The sequence below is a fragment of the Lynx canadensis genome, chromosome A2, assembly GCF_007474595.2.
Source record: "Lynx canadensis isolate LIC74 chromosome A2, mLynCan4.pri.v2, whole genome shotgun sequence".
Lineage (NCBI taxonomy): Eukaryota > Metazoa > Chordata > Mammalia > Carnivora > Felidae > Lynx > Lynx canadensis.
In genome coordinates this window covers 14,767,243-14,784,403 of record NC_044304.2, presented here as the reverse complement: position 1 = coordinate 14,784,403, position 17,161 = coordinate 14,767,243, and the positions used below count along the sequence as shown (strand labels likewise).

General features: G+C 51.0%; 1 protein-coding gene across 1 annotated transcript in view; it reads left to right on the top strand.

Moving 5' to 3' along the window:
* The window catches only part of ZDHHC3 (zinc finger DHHC-type palmitoyltransferase 3), a 53,507-nt gene that overhangs the window by 4,406 nt on the left and 31,940 nt on the right, over positions 1-17,161 (top strand). The window contains 4 exon segments of the mRNA XM_030305624.1: positions 7,765-7,911; positions 7,913-7,945; positions 7,947-8,003; positions 8,005-8,097. Of these exon segments, the coding sequence (XP_030161484.1) occupies positions 7,789-7,911; positions 7,913-7,945; positions 7,947-8,003; positions 8,005-8,097 (306 nt within the window). The 5' untranslated portion in view covers positions 7,765-7,788.

The window sequence follows — 17,161 nt, the reverse complement described above, 5'->3', positions numbered from 1 at the left end:
TGACCTAAGCTAAAAGCCTTCTAGTTAAGGGTTTTCTATACCTTGCTATGTTCATGACATCTGCTCAAGAGGGATGAAATTGAGTTTCAACTATATATAGTTCCCACTTGTAGGGATCCAGAAAGCTTAATCCTTTTAAAAAAAAAATTTGTTTTTTTTGAGTATTTGGATGATCCTTTTCTCTATGTCAAGGGAAAAAAATTGCACCTGATTGGAGCTGATGAAGCCAGACTGCAGACAGATATTTCATACAAGCCATAATGGTTGGGTTTGTTTATGCTGCTTTAAATCCGTACAGTCCCAAAACCTTCTTCTATGCTGTGGGTGACTGCATGCGTGGATGTGAGAACGTGAGTGGGTGTGGTGTCTTAGGAAAGTAAAATTCACAAAGTACTTCGAGATGCTTCTAAGGATTTTAGATCTAGCTCCGCTGATCCATAGTTCTCAGTATAGGATCTTACGTCATGAAAGCCGGTGAAGTTGGCAATCTGAGAGGATCTGCCGTCCCGGGGACCCTTGTTGGGTTGAGAACAGTTGAGTTTGGGGACTCTGATGCATCCATCACAGAACTTGGATGTCATGGCTTTGATCCTGGCGCATAAGCCTGGGCTTTGGGTCAGTTGTCTTAGGTCACGTGATGGATTTATAAGGATTTGCTCCTCCTTCGACAAACGATGATTAAGTCCAGGCACTAGATCCGGACTCTTCCCATCGCTGATGGTCAACCTGCAGATGGGCCACGGGGGAGATGGGGCCTGTGAACTTGGCCTTAGCATCAGCCTCTCAGACCCCTTTGGTGTGGCTCCGCTGTGGATGGGCAGCACGGGAACTGAGTCATAAGTGGCATCCCCGCAAAGCCAACGCCACACCCCCAGTCCCTGGGGCTTGTAGGGCCCCGGGCTGTGTTTCACTAACCACGTTTGTGTCTGCCTGTCTGGGTGAGTGGAAGGGCACACTTGTGGTCAGGGATAATGAAGCACGTGAGTTATTGGTGGATCTGGAGGCGGTTCTCCGGACCAGATGCAGTGGCGTGTGTTTTTGTTTTTGTTTCGGGGAATTAACGCTGATTTCAGTCATTTCTTGCTTTTTGTTTCTGAAAGTCTAAGAAGGAAGGCTAGAGGATTTCCTTAGATTTACCCCACACTGCCCCCGACAGAGCTCAGATGGTCATTCGGCCAGTGCATCTTCCTTCTCGCGTGGATCTCTAGCTCTAGGGAGCCTCAGAAGTCCTCTGCTTCTGTGAATCCACCTCGGACTTCCTTACCCCCAGGGCTTAGTCCCTCTGCCTTTCTGGGCCTCGCTGCACTCCTCTGCCAGGCGGAAGAATACTTACTTCAGGCCTGGATCACGTGTGGACAAGCCAACTCTTTTTTAATGCTACAGAACCCTTGGCAAAAAAAACACAACACAATTACTATAATTAAAATTGCAAAATGATCACTGTTTTCAGTCTTCCTTCAGAAACAACATGGAAGAGGAACAGAAAACCTCCTTCCACCCAGCTGGAACTCTCACCTGTTGCCTGAGTGCCTCTCTGGGCTCTTTGGCCTCTGGTGGACTCTGAGTGTGTGCACACTCATGCACAGCACCCTGGACATCCGGGCTCCCCCGGGCTGCATCGCCACTCCCCCTGCCTTTGGGCAGAACACTTCACCTGGCTCCGTGGCCTGCTCAGAGCCCCTCCCTTTAGATGTCCTGGCCGCGAGAAAGCCCTATTTATCTCACTTCTGGGCTTTGTTTGCTTTGGGGTGGTGCTGTTTGCCTCTCCATTGTGCTGTTCATTAGAAACCTGCGTGTTAGGATCGTTGTGGGGTGGGTCTGTGTAGTTTCTGTATCTATTCACTCAAGAAGTACTGATTTGAGCATAAACTCATGAGATACCAGGCTCCAATGCTAAACGAAATGGGACCTGCAGGTTAATAGAACAGAGCAAATAAGACTGGCCTTAGCAGATGGGAGCTGGGAGAGAAGAATGGCTGGGCCCGAACAGGGCAGCACACACACATTATTGCCCTCACCATCCCTTGTGTGGGAGCCCCCTGCATAGTTCCTTACATATAGTGGCTGCTCCATGAATATCTTTCTGAATCGAAACAAATTGAATTGAAGACAGAGTTAAGAGGGTAAACAGGGCAAAGGAATGAGATGAAAGGGGTGGAGAGGGAGAATGGAGGAGGCTGCCCCTCCGAGGGCATGAGCTGGCAGGCAGGATTGAAGCCTCCCCCCCCACCAGCCTCCTTGCGTGTGCGCCCCAGAGGTCTGAGCAAACACTTCGTGCGCGCCCCAGAGGCCCGAGCAAACAGTCTGCCCCAACTCTTGCAAGCAAGGACTCTCACGTGGGGAGTAGGTTATGGGCAAAGAGCCACTTCTCACCCCCAAGGATTAGAGTTCCCCAATTCAAACTAGAAAAGGAAAAGAGGTCAGTGTTTGGCTTTTCGAGTGTTGTCTTCAGAGGTAGAGTGAAGGGAAGGTGTGCAGTTTGCTCCAGGTGAGTTTTCCCCCGTGTTTCTCAGATTCTCAGTTGGCTCACTGAAGGAACAAATCCTTACTGGCACACTACTGCATTGCTCTTAAGGGGCCTGGGGGTTAGGTGCACTTTTTATAGCAGTATGCCTTGATTGGTTTTGAGCAGGGTATTTTGAGACTCTAAAGTGTGGGTTGAGTGTGACCTTCAGGCCAACACTTGGTGTGTCTAGCTCTGCCTGGTGTGCCCTTGGCTGAGTGCTTTCCCAGATCGCAGACTGTCCCTCACCAACAAGGGGCAACAGGACAACAGAGCTCCTCTATACACATCTGGTCCCACATTGTTTAAGGATAGAACATTCCAGTTACTTAAGAAAGAGTCATGGCCCTCCACCCTACTTCATAGTCCTGCTTGGTGCACCCTCCACCATCTAGAATATGGCCATGCCCCTGAAAGTAAGGCACACGGGGCCTCCAGAGGTGGGCCTTTTACTCAAGGCATTTTACTCCAGCATCGTGTAATGACACGCATAGTAAGTGGCCACTATGTGCCAGGCCCTGGGCTAATGAAAAGACATCCAGCCACAGGCACTGTTTGGTGGGAGAACATAGCACCTTCCTAAAGTCCTATTACCTAAAAGGAGTACCCTTCTGTTACAAAGAAATCTAATCATGGTTTAGTTTCATTTGTTTTCCAGCCTTCAGCCCGTCAGTGATCGTAAATGGACAATTTGTCGGGAGCCACTGTAGACACAGAAAATGACAGTAGCCAGCAATGGAACAGGAAGACAACCATACAAAGGAGACATTGGAATTAAAATTATAGTAGTCTGAACAGGCCAGCTGGTGTGAGGCCGAGAGCCCGCAGTGAATCTCTGTAACCCCTGAGGACATCATTACCTAACACACTCCAGTAATTGATGCTCTGGGTAATGACCTTAAGTCACTCCAAGAAATGGATGGTTATTGTACTTAAGACAGGGACAGCTATCAGTAGCTTTTTTTTTTTGTCTTTATCTTACTTGCATTTTTATTTTTCATTTCTGTCTTAACACTCCTAAGGTTTAAAACGTGGGTTAAACGTGGTTACCGGGAAATTTACTTCTGCGGAAAGGCCTATTCCTCAGCACAATCACACATACGAAACATCACCCCAGTTTACTCACGTTGCCATTTGTGTAGTCAAGAATGAGTAACTGTCAGAGGACAGAATACGGTCAACTAGTCCAAATATACTGTGAGCATAATTTCATCACTGGAAATATCTGAACAGGAGCATCGTTCTAAATTATTTGCAGTGATCGTGCATTTCAAAAATTCACACCTTGGGGTGCCTGGGTGGCTCAGTCGGTCAAGCGTCCGATGTCAGCTCAGGTCACGATCTCCCGGTTCATGAGTTTGAGCCCGCGTCGGGCTCTGTGCTGACAGCTCAGAGTGTGGAGCCTGCTTCCGGTTCTGTGTCTCCCTCTCTCTCTCAAAAATGGATAAACATTTATTTTTTTTTAAAACGTTTATTTATTTTTGAGACAGAGACAGAGCATGAACGGGGGAGGGGCAGAGAGAGAGGGAGACACAGAACCGGAAGCAGGCTCCAGGCTCTGAGCTGTCAGCACAGAGCCGACGCGGGGCTCTAAACTCACGGACCGCGAGATCGTGACCTGAGCTGACGTCGGACCGCTTGAACCGACGAGCCACCCAGGTGCCCCAAAAATGGATAAAACATTTATAAAAACACACACACGCCTTTCTGATCATTGAAGAGTTTGATGGAGTCCACAAGGTGAGCTGACGCTCAGAGCTGCAGAGGACAGGTTATGCTGCCAACAGATGTTGGAGGGGTGGGGGTGAGTTGTGACCGACCACCAGTGTCACACTGAGCTGCTCAGTGGGTGGCTAACACGGCTGAAACCGTAGGTCAGCAAACTTCTGCACAGAGCTAGAGAGTAAATACTCCAGCTTGCCGGTCAGCCAGCCTCCCTCACAGCTGCTCAGCGTGCCAATGCAGTGCAAGAGCAGACATAGTATGTGTCCAAATGGCATGGCTATGGTCCAATACACTTTATTGGTTTTAGAGCCTGAGTACCCACAAATCTGTACGGCAGCAGGAAAAACCAAGGGAATAACATGGGCATTGTCAAAATGGGGAGCTTTGATCAGCTTTTCGAATCGCTGTGGGATTTCATGGGATTTCAGCCTTCCACCTGTTGGCTTTGGGTTGAGCGGAGCTTGGAATGTTAGAATTTGCTGGGCCCAGGTCGAGTCCTAGACATCCCTGTCTACGAGCTCCTGCTGCCCTTCCGTGTGGTGCTTCAGAAGGTATACTTGCATCTTTGACGCCTCTGAGTTGTCACTGGCAACACTGATTGCCATTGTCTTGTGGACAGCACTGGCTTGCTTTGTTAGAAGATTCTGGTTGGTGGCCTCTTGGGAACTGCTGCTCTTACTCATACTTGGGACGGTCATTCCCTGTGTGTTGCGACTTCTCTTTCCTCAGCTCCCAGCATAGGGTACCCAGCATGTGATAGTCCCTCTTGAGTATTTGTTGAGTCGATGTTGCTTTGGACAAATACACACTACGCGTTTAGCTGCCTTTCGGCCACTAATTCTCCGCCATGCTGGGCGGGGAGGCCCTGGCCTTGTTCTTCATTATTAGTCTGTGCAACGTTTGACTCCAGAAACGTCTGTCATTTTGAGTAGTAGTTACTGCTGTCCCCTCTCAGCTTTCTAGACACATCCGTACTCGTCATGATGGTAGCGTATTCAGTCCAGATGCTCTTTCTCTGTGGGGGAAGCAGGCAGTGGAGGCAGAAAGCAAAGGGTGAGAAAAAGCCAACACAACCGTTGCAAGTTTGCACTTGCCCTTATTTTTTTTATTTTATTTTTTTTTTTAATTTTTTTTTCAACGTTTTTTTTTTTTATTTTTGGGACAGAGAGAGACAGAGCATGAACGGGGGAGGGGCAGAGAGAGACGGAGACACAGAATCGGAAACAGGCTCCAGGCTCTGAGCCATCAGCCCAGAGCCTGACGCGGGGGCTCGAACTCACGGACCGCGAGATCGTGACCTGGCTGAAGTCGGACGCTTAACCGACTGCGCCACCCAGGCGCCCCTGCACTTGCCCTTTAGAGCCACGGTCTTCAGAAAAACCCACGTCGCCAGTGCTGCTTTTGAACGATTTCCTCTGCTACGAAGTGAAGTAGCGTTCTCAGAGGACCAAGATGTCCTTTGCTGTGCTGCGGACTGTGCTACGGCGGCTTCTCCGCGGCCCTGCCATCAGGGTCAGCCCCCCGCTGGCACAGGTTCTGACTGAGAAACCCATCCGGTGATGCAACAGGCCGCCACGTGTACGATAAAGAACCGGAGGAGGGAAATCTGTACTTGCTATGTTTTGTGGCGCGTGCCGTGGACAGACAGACTTCATTATCGATCCTTAGCTATTTCATTGCTGTCTCCAGAGACACGAGCTGCAGCCGTTAGGAAAAAGGGGCGTGTGCTCAGCGCTTGTTTAGGAAGGGAATGGACGTCTTTCCTAGAGACAATACGTGCGTGGTGTGTAGGCTATTCCAGGCTATGGGATTCATCACGGGCACCTCCTGCTCCATCGGCCCCTCACACCAGCCCTTTGACGAGGAGGCTGGGGTGAGGAGGCAGGTGAGGCGACCAAGGCTCATGGAGCCCATAGCCAGGCGGTGCGGACACATTGTTGGACTCATTGTCCAACATTCTCCACTTGACCCCGTCACCCAAGAGGGCAGAGCTAAGGGAGTCTCTTATTCCCGGAAAATCAACCGTTTTGGCCTAGGATTAAAAAGCCTGGTTTGTTTCGAGAACCTTCCCTATCTAGGTTTTGCCTTTACCATCAGCTAATGCAGTAGTAAGTTAGCATGTCTTTTTTTTTTTAATTTTAATGTTATTCATTTTTGAGAGACAGAGAGAGAGAGAACGAGTGGGGGAGGGGCAGAGAGAGAGGGAGACGCAGAATCTGAAGCAGGCTCCAAGCTCCAAGCTATTATTAGCACAGAGCCCCATGTGGGGCTCGAACCCATGAACCATGAGATCATGACCTGAAACTGAAGTCAGACCCTCAACTGACTAAGCCACCCAGGCGCCCCCCCCGCCCCCGTAAGTTAGACTGCAACTTAATGGTTGCAGCTTAAGCCTGGTCCTGGGGAAGCAGGTACTCTCGTTCTGCTCATCCCTGTTAACCGCAGACAGCCTCAACATCAGTCTCTGGGTTTGTCCTTGGTGTAGAGGCAGCAGTGCTAACGCTGAAGAGTTTTCCCAGAGTGCTTGGCACTCTGTGCCCCATCTTGCCTTTTGAAGTCACAAGTGGAATATAATCCTGTTGAGACACTGTCTTCCCAGCAGACCCCTAACAAATGGAGAGATCCGCGTTCTAGTCCCACTTCTGAGCTGGTGTCCTGTGTGTAGCTGTTGGTCTGGCTGACCTTGGGTGAGGCATTTGCCCTTCAAAGGCTCCCTTTTCATATCTGTCATGCGAAGGCTTTGGGCAAGGTGGCCCTATTTTGCAAAGGCTAAGTTAACTCTCAGAATAGGGAAGAGAGCTGAGAACTCACTTTTTTTTTTTTTTTTTTAAAGGAAACTCAGTGCCCAGTGTGGGGCCCAGACTCACAACCCCAAGATCAGGAGTCACCATGCTCTAGCGGCCAGGTGCCCCAAGAACTCACATTTTATTTATTTATTTAATTATTATTATTTTTTTTATGTTTATCTACTTTTTAGAGAGAGAGAAAGTGGGGGAGGGACAGAGGAGAGAGAGACATAGAATCCGAAGCAGGCTCCGGGTTCTGAGCCGTCAGCACAGAGCCTGACGCAGGGCTGGAACTCACGAATCACGAGATCGTGAGCTGAGCCGAAGTCGGACGCTCAGTCAACTGAGCCATCCAGGCGCCCCAAGAACTCACATTTTAAATTTTTTTTTTTAACATTTATTTATTTTTGAGACAGAGAGAGACAGAGCATGAACGGGGGAGGGGCAAGAGAGAGGGAGACACAGAATCGAAGTAGGCTCCAGGCTCTGAGCCATCAGCCCAGAGCCCGACGTGGGGCTCGAACTCACGGACCGCGAGATCGTGGACCTGAGCCGAAGTCGGACGCTCAACCGACTGAGCCACCCAGGCGCCCCAAGAACTCACATTTTAAATGAACAGAAGGTTTTAGGCGGCATTCCTGCAGGAAGTTCGCACCATCGACACTCATGGCTCACTTTGGAAAGATAATTTTGTCAGGTCTCCTTGATAACAAGACAACACCAAATTTCTGGGTTCTTCTTCTCTTCCAGATGCCAGTATGGACAGAATAGCTTATGATGCTTATCCCCACCCACCACTTCCGAGACATTGAGCGGAAGCCAGAATACCTCCAGCCGGAGAAGTGCGTCCCACCTCCCCACCCCGGTCCTGTGGGAACCATGTGGTTTATCCGCGACGGGCTGTGGCATTGCCTGTGCCATTGTCACCTGGTTTCCTGGTCCTTTACGCGGAGTTTGTGGTCCTCTTTGTCATGCTGATTCCATCCCGAGGACTATGTGTACAGCGTCATCAACGGAATCGTGTTCAACCTGCTGGCCTTCTTGGCCCTGGCTTCCCACTGCCGGGCCATGCTGACGGACCCCGTGAGTATGTCTGGGCTTGTTTTGACCAGCCCACACTCTGCTCCTCCGGTCCTGGCATGGCCGCAGCCTGCATGTTCCTTCCCCCGGACCTTGGGCGCGTGGAGATCAGGAGGGCCAGGGCTGGGGTGGGGAAGTGGACTCAGGGCCCCCGGAGGACGCCATCTGTGCCACAGCGTATCCGTCTTGGTCGAATGATTCTGTCCGTATACTGATGTAGACGTTAATGGAGGCTGCTCTGGGAGAGCTCCGGTCCAGGTGAAATCCAGCCTCTAGTTAGAAAGGCTCCCCGCAATAAGCATGGCGGACTGGGGGCGGTCATCAGAGTGGCAAGCATGCTCGGGGGCCGGGGGGGTTGGTCAGGCCGGGGCTTCCCGGTGAAGACAGGACTGCAGCTAGGTGCTCTCGAATTAAAGCCATATCCCAATTCCAGGAACCTGCACGGAAACTGGCCTTCACTTTGTTTGGGCGAGGCTCGCCTTTTCCTGAAAGCTGGACAAGCCTGTTTCAGGCCGCAGCAAGTGCCTCTTGGTGAATATCTGTGGGGAAAGCGGTGGTGTTCTGCCTGGGAACTTAGCGAAAGCACCAGCTGTGCAAGTGGCCATTGAATGTCGTGTACCCTGGCATATTAAATCCTCTGTTCCCGTTCATTATCTTGTGTAGGGAAAGTGAGAGCGCGTGATTTGATAAGACCTCCTTGTGGCTTCATTGTTTGAGTGCGTAGGACGAGTGTGTGTAAATTAGGAAGGGAAGACACCGCTGAAGGCAGTGGCACACAGACTTTGTTTCTCTGAGCCCCAGGGAAAGCACACTAGAGACACTGGGTCCCGGGCTGGTTCCCTTCTCAGAGGGCTCCGTTCCTGCGGGTTCAGGTGGTGGGTGGTTACCCCATCCGCCGGGGAGAGCAGCTTTCGCAGCTCAGTTCCGCGTCCAGATAGCACCTCTTCCCGCGCCAGGACCATCTGCGGGGTCACCAGACAGTCGGCGCCCGAAGGAAACCAAGTTCAGATTTCCCCTGCTATCTGGGAAGTAGAGAGTTCCCGGGAAACATTTCATAAGCTAGAATCACCTACAGCGAAGAAGCAGTTGCCGTTTTGTTAAGAGCAAAACACCCTCTTCAGATTTGTTTCGGTTGGCAAAAACAGGTACTAAAGTAGGTCTCTTGGAAAAGCAAACGCGACGTAAGGAGAACGGTTTATAATTGAGGGGAAGCCTGTGCCCGGTTATGATCGGGGTGCCCTCTGTCTAGAGAAGACGGATGAGGCCAGCCCTGTGGGACTGAGGCTGTGGCGGGGGAAGCGCCAGTTGCCATGGAAGAGCAAGGGCGGGGACGTTCACCAGTCTAGGCGGCGTTGGCTGCTCGGGGTCACACCCAAGCCAGGTCTTGTGAGCGCTATGTATGCTGTCGGGGGAGGTGACAGGCGGTAGGGAGGGAGGACACTGATGGTTGTGCCAGGCAGAGTAACATGGACGAAGACAGGAATGCAGGCATGTGGCTCCTCGAGGCCCCCAGGAGCTGTTTGCAATGGTGGGAACTTAGGAGGGCGATAGGTTTGGGCTGGCGGTGTGGGCGGAGTGCCAAAGCAGTTGGGTGACGAGGGGCAGTCTAGAGCCCCTGAGGATTTTAAATAAAAGAGTGGCAGGATGCCTGGGTGGCTTAGTCAGTTAAGCGTCGGACTTCGGCCCAGGTCACGATCTCACGGTTGTGAGTTCGAGCCCCGCATTGGGCTCTGTGCTGACAGCTCGGAGCCCGGAGCCTGCTTCGGATTCTGTGTCTCCGTCTCTCTCTCAAAAATAAATGCACATTTAAAAAAAAAAAAAAAAGTGGCAAGATGCAGGTGTCATTTTACAGGGATCACTCTGGCAGTGGTGAGGAGGAGCCCTGGGGGCACCGCGGGATGGGATCCAATGAATGGCATGTGCATTGAGTGCCTCCTCTGTGAAAGGTCCTTTCTGAGCAATGGACACAGCCGTGAGCAAGTCAGACCAGACGCCCCTGCCCGCCTGAAGCTCGAGTCCCGGCACAGGGGTCAGGCAGTGAAGACATATGAGAAACGAGGGAATTTCAAACAGCGATGAGTGTTTAGAGACAATCGAAGGGTGTGACCGAGGGTGATGTGGCAGTGACTTTTCTGCGGCGCAGGGGGCCTTCTTTACCTGAAGGGAGTCTGAGAAGACCTCAGAGCAGTGCCACCTGGCTGAAACCACGAAGCTGTGAGTCAGGCAAACGAAGCTTTGAGGGCAGAGCCTTCTGGGAAGAGGAGAGAGCAGGTGCAAAGGCCCAGAGGTGGGCGCGTGCTTGGGGTGTTTGAGGAACAGGACTAAGACCTGGGTGACCAAAGCGTGGTGAGTCGGGGCAAGAGGAGCCAGAAGAGGTGGATAGAAGCCAGATTGGGCAGGACCCTGAGGGCCTCACGAAAGCTTTGGTCTTTACCCCTAAATGCAGCAGGAAGCCAGCAGAGAGGCATGATGTAACCTGATTTTTTTTTTTTTAATGTTTATTTAATTTTGAGAGACAGGGAAAGAGAGTACGAGCAGGGGAGGGGCAGAGCAGAGAGAGAGAGGAGACACAGAATCCGAAGCGGGCTCCGGGCTGTCGCACAGAGCCCAACGCGGGGCTCAAACCATGAACTACGAGATCATGACCTGAGTCGAAGTTGGACAGTTAACCGACTGAGCCACCTAGGCGCCCCCGGCATAACCTGATTTTTAAAACGACAGTGCCTTGTGCTTGTGATGGAGGTGGGGCAGAGGACCCAGGAAGATGACCGGGATTGCAGTGGCCCACACAGGACGGGGTAGTGGCTCAGACCAAATGGAAGCTGTGAATCTGGGCAGAAGCTATTGGATTTGGAGTATGTTTTAAGCCACTGATCTCAAACCTGGCTACACATGGACTACTTTAGGGAGCTTTGAAAGAGTACCGGTGCCCGGGCCCCGCCCCAGAGATTCTGCTCTGATTGGTTTGGGGCGAGCCCTGGGTGTTGGGGTGCTTTTAAAGCTCCCAGGTGTCCCTTGTGTTCAGCTAGGTCTGAGAAGCTCTGTGCAGAAGGGTTGATTGACCGAATGGAGAGGGACTGGACAGTGTGCCGTCCAGAGCCTTCGCTTGAGCAGCTCTAGGGGATTATTGGTGCCATTGAGTAAATGGGAACATCTAGGAGAACAGATTTGGAGAGAAAATCAAAGCTTCTGTTCTGGCCAACTGTGTATTACACATGAGCAGAGATGCCAGGTAAGCAGTAGGTAGCCAGGTGGAGGGTCAGGATCAAACAGCAGGGTTGAGGTCATTGGTGTCTAGAAGGCATGTGAGTCAGGGAACTGGATGTCAGGAGGAGGGCAGCTGGAAGGCTTCTGCCCTGGCATTCACGCCTGTGTCCTTTTACCGCATATTGACTTGCGTGGCCTCTCCAGGGATCTCCCCGGTCTAGCCCCTTGCACTTGGATGCAGGAGCGAATGGTTCTCATGGCTTCCGATCCCAAATGAATGAGAACCAAAGACTATTCCCCAAACACCAGTCTGCTGCTCATTCGTGTGTTTCGCTAGTGGCCCCAAAGAAAACTGGGCCCCAAAATGAAGCAACTCAAACGTGTCCTAAATACATGCCCCATCTCACCTGCCTTTCCCCTCCCAGCACATGACATGTTATGCAAAACCCGGTGTGTACAGAGAGAGTGGGAGGCCCTGGGGCCGAGTTGGGAGCCTAGATCTCACACTGAAAACAGATCAACCCGGGGCTCCTTGCTAACACTGCAGGGGGAGTCTGTTTTTAGAAAGGTGTCACTGAGGGGTCTAAGGAGTTCCCTAACAGGATTATAATGTTTTGTATCTCAGGAATTCGTGTTGTATACGGTCCTGCAGGAGAACCTATATGCAAAGGTTATAAACAACATATAACAACGTATGCATTGTTTCCCATTTGGGTTTGTTAGTATTGCTGGGTTTATAATTAAAGACAAAAAGTCTCTCACAGTCTTCCGCAAGCAGTTAACAGACCGCTTCCAGCTTTGAAATTCTTCCTGCAGTTGTAACAATTGCAGTTGAACAGTTGCAACCACCCCCAGCTTTCTGGACCATTTAGCAATCATTTCCTCCAACACAGTAGGAAATGGGTCCATGTAGAGCTTGAGCAGAAAAGGGAAGAGGGAAATGGCGCACAAAGGTGTGAATGGCCGCCTTGGAGGTGAGGTTCCCATGGGGAATGGGGTAAAAAGGACAGGCCTAGAAGGAGAGAGAAAGAGGCCAAAGGGGCCTCACTTGGCAGGGGTGCTGGCCTAGAGGTCACAGGGTGTGGGCAGAGCACAAGTCAGATCGGTGTTTGGTATCTGGTGCCCTCTCCTTGCTCGCTCTAAGAGGATGTGATGTCATCAAGGAGCTTCTTGTGTTCCTGAAACACTTAAGAGGTCCAGAGAGGCTCTGAGTGCCTGGACTCAGAAACTCTTATCTTGGTGCCGGTCTCCCTCCCTGCCCCACCCCACCCTCCAATTTCATCACTTCTTCCTTTCCCTTTGCAAATCCATTTCAGTGCCTCATCCTGTGAGCTTCTTCAGGAATCCCGAGGGATTCCTGTTAACATTTAGATCTGGGACAATGTCTGTCTCCCGGAAGCTGCTTAAAGCTGGAAGGCGTAGCTTGTCTCTTTCTGTCCCTGGCTGCCAGGAAGCTCAAAGCTAAGCGCTTCATAATCTCGCAATAATTGTGTAAACCCTTTTGGTCATTACTAACTAATCGTTTACTAACCTCATTATAAACTATCTCAAATCTGAGGGGCCCCTGGGTGGCTCAGTCGGTTAAGCATCTGACTTCAGGTCAGGTCATAATCTCGCAATTCATGAGTTCAAGCCGCTCGTCATTGGGTTCTCCGCTATCAGCACAGAGCCTGCTTGGGATCCCCTGTCTCCTTCCCTCTCTGCCCCTCTCCCCTCAAAATAAACATTAAAAAAAATTTATTTGATTTTAATTTTTTAATGTTTATTTTTGACACGAGAGAGACAGAGCATGAGCGGGGAAGGGGCAGAGAGGGAGGGAGACACAGAATCCAAAGCAGGCTCCAGGCTCTGAGCCGTCAGCACAGAGCCCGACGCGGGGCTCGAACTCACGGACTGCGAGATCATGACCTGAGCCGAAGTCAGACGCTCAACCGACTGAGCCACCCAGGCGCCCCTAAAAAAAAGTTTTTTTAATTATCTCAAATCTGAGATTTGACAAAGGAGGCCTATAAATCGATTTAACTACATTGTTAAGGAAAAGAAAATTCATCAGTCTGTCTGTTGCTGCCTCTCCCTCCCTTTGAATCCCGTCTTGTGAACACCTTGCTGTAGACAGACCTCGCGTGACTATCCCAGACCACTGCAGGCCACTGATTTCGGTTCCAGCTGCCGAAAACCCATCCATGGATATCAGGATCCATTGTGCAGTTCGTGTGTTCCCTCCTGGAGCCTCTCTCGGCGACGTTATCGATCGCATGTTGCGTGTAGAGTCAGTTAGCAAGTACAGTAAACCCTTGTGTGCTAGCATAATTCATTCCGGGAACATGCTTGTAATCCAAAGCACTCGCATATGGAAGCAAGTTTCAAGAACTGTTGGCTCAGTTGTGGTCATGCGACGTTCTGCATCACATACCACTCACATTGCAAGACATCGCTCATTTATCAAGTTAAAACTTATTAAAAATGTTTGCTCATCTTGCGGAACGCTCACTGAAAAAGTTACTGGCTATCCGAGGTTTGATGTATTTACTTGGACCAGCGGCACGACGGCATGGTGGCAGGCCCGTAGAAACAGAGGAGGAATAGCAACAGGCCCTCCCCCCAGCATGCCGGGTGAGGGTGGAGGTACTGACCCATTCCCCAGGTCAGGGGACTTGCCAGATCAGGGGGTAATTCGAGCCGGCTGCTACATCCTCCCTCATGCCAGGCAACATCTCATAGCTGTCACGGAGCAACTTAGAAACACCCCCTGAAAAATTTTTAGGGCCCCAGAGAGAAGCGAGTGACCCATTTAGGGATTACCTACCTCCACCTTTCTGTGAAGGAGACAGGTGGCCTGTGACACAGGCCTGAGGCTGGTCACCATGTTCCTGGCAGAGCTGATGGAGAGAGAGTTTCTGCCTGGACAGCAGGTGTGCTCACATCTCCCTCCCAGGGCCCCTGTAACACTTTAGGCAAGTTTCATCCTTGTTGCTTCAAATACATGAGGATATTGAGGCCTTAGATTTGTTGGTATTTCTTTGGAAGTTTCTCTGTTGCTTTTTTTTTTTTTAATGTTTATTTATTTATTTTGAAAGAGAGAGCACAAATGGGGAAGGGCAGAGAGAGAGAGAGAATTCCAAGCAGGCTCCATGCTCTCGGCACAGAGCCCACCTCGGTGCTTGATCTCATGAACCGCAAGATCATGACCTGAGCTGAAATCAAGAGGCGGCCACTTAACTGACGAAGCCCCCCAGTCACCCCTCTATTACTTTTCATCATGTCCTTTTTACGCCATTATGTTGTCCTAGATACTTACTGAAACGGGCTTCCTTCAGTTTTTGAGAGAGAAAACATATGCACACACGTGCACATGCACAGGGGAAGGGCAGAGAGACAGAGAGAGAGAGGGAGAATCCCAAGCAGGTTCCTTGCTGTCAGTGTAGAGCCTGATGCAGGGCTCGATCTCACGAACCGTGAGATCGTGACCTGAGCATAAATCAAAGAGTTTGACCCTTAAGCACCTGAGCCACCCAGGTGCCCTGATGCAGGCCTGTTTCAGTCTTAATGGTAACATGCTGATACAGTTGTTGGCAGAATAATATTATGGCATCAGGGCAGTTTGAAAAAGCCTCTTCAGGGCCCTTAACAGCAATGTCCGATAAATACATACGTTGTCTTCTGATGGAGGTGAGGGCTGTAGACTTGGATTGCCTGGGTCTGAATCCTGGTTCTGCCATCTGTTAGCCATGTGACCTTGGGAAGTTGCTTCATTTCTTTGCTTTAGTTATCTCATCTGTAAAATGGGTAACAACAGTCTCTGCCTCACAGGTTTATTGGCGGAATTAACTGACAAAATACAGTAAAGCACGTGGAACGGTGTCTGGCATAGAGCACTCCATAAATGTCTGTTGTATCATCATTATCATTCAGCTTGGTTTGTTGAATACACGCTCCGTGGCAGGCCCTGGGCAATTCACTGGGGCTGCAAGTTGAAAGACATTGTCTCTATCCTCCAGGAATTTATAGCTGTGGAGGAGAGATCAGTGTGTACTTAAACGATCGGTGTTGAGACCAATAAATACAGGCTGGAACAGCACAAAAGCCAAGTGATGGCTTCTCTCTTGGGTGTGGCCTGGGGCCACAAGGAGGAAGGCAGAGGAGGTGATCCCTGAGTGGGTTTTGGTTCCGGTACAAGAGGCAAACAGGCTGGGCAGAGGTGCTGATGTGAGTCCCTGGGGGTACAAGATGAGTCTCGGAGAGCATGGTGCCTTTGGGAAGCCGCAGGTGGTCCACAGCCGGGGGACTGCTGGGGCAGGGACAGGGGGAGACCCTGGGTCAGTGGTCTGAGGCTGCGTTGTGGTGGCCCTGCTCAAGCCCTGACCAGGACCTTAGACCCTGGGACGGGCAAAGGCTCTGCGAAGCCTGTGAAGGTGTCCAGGCAGGGAGAATAGTATGATCAGATTCCCATTTTAGTAAGTTTACTCTGGGAAATAGGAGAATAGGCCGGGGTGGGAGGTGGCTCTAACATCTGGGGCGCATGAGGATGGGCCGGAACAAAGGCCGTGACAGTGGCTTGGAGGGGAGGATATGGGATTCGAGGCACGGTTTGGGACAAGAGTAACCTGGTGGAGTAGAAGGGGTAAGGGGTAAGCGAGGGTAGATAGAGGCGCCACGGACCAGGGAAGTGTCTCACATGGGAGGGGCGGTTTGGAGCGAAAGGAATGGATTCAGTTCTAGCATGTTGAATCTGGGGAGTTGGTTTTCCTCGGTTTTAATGTCTCTTGAACAACCAGGTGGAGATGTCTGCAGCTCGAAAAGAGGCCTGAGTTGGAGCCCACGATTGGGCATCACCACTGGGTGTGATGGGGGAGGACTGTCAGCAGGGGGCGGGGTGCAGAATGAGCAGGGGACAGGGCTGGTGGGGGATCCCTGGGGAACACCGGGGTCCAGCATGGGTAACAGCCCAAGGGAGAGCAAGAGGCGGGGGACACCCAGAGGGAGCAGAGCAGCCTCAGGAGAGAGTGACAGAAGGAGGGACTGGTGGTCACAGGAGATCCAAGGGAGTTGAGGGCCTAGAACCGACCTTTGGGTTTGGCCACAGGGAGTTGCTCAGTGACCTGGTGACAGGTGTTCCTGGTGTGAAGACGACAGGCACCGGAGAGCAGTGAACCAGAGTCAGGGACAGATAGTAGAGACAGAAGTGCACACGACCTCGACAAGCTTAGCTGTGAGGGGTGGGAGGGCCTGGAGTGTGCGCACAACATGAGGGAGAAGCTTTGAGCTAAAAGTCTGGGGCCCCTGAAGGCCAGGATTAGCTGGGACCCTCACCCTCCAAGCTGGTGGTTTATCCCAGCTGCCTCAGTTTTCTCTGAAATAGAAAAGGAAGTAGGTGGGGGTTGAGGAAGGTACTGGAAGTTTGGGCTAGCCCCTAAGGGGAATGATTGACAGAATCATATCACACCTCCCTGCCCCAGATTTAAATGGATTCCACTACGGGACCAAACATATATTTGAGGAACGTCTGAGTATCATGGGCCTATAAATTCTTTAGTGTCTTTAGCTTGCTGTGTGCACAGAGAAAAGACTGGAAGGATATGCTCCCAAATGTTGATTATACAGATCTCTGGGCGATAAAATCAAAGGGTAGGTTTTTCCCTTTTAATTTTCTCGTCTTTTTTTTTTTAATCATGAAGAAGTATTACTGTGGAAATGAGGGGGGGAAATCGGTACATTGTGGTCTGCCAGGCTGCAGTAGCCTGGGAGCCTCAAGACAGCCCTGTGAGATGCGTAAGGACGGAGGGGTGGGCGGTTCTCAGTAATGCAGGCGTCACAACATTGGCAGAAATGTCTCAGCAGGCCTAGCGACTCCCTGCCGTCT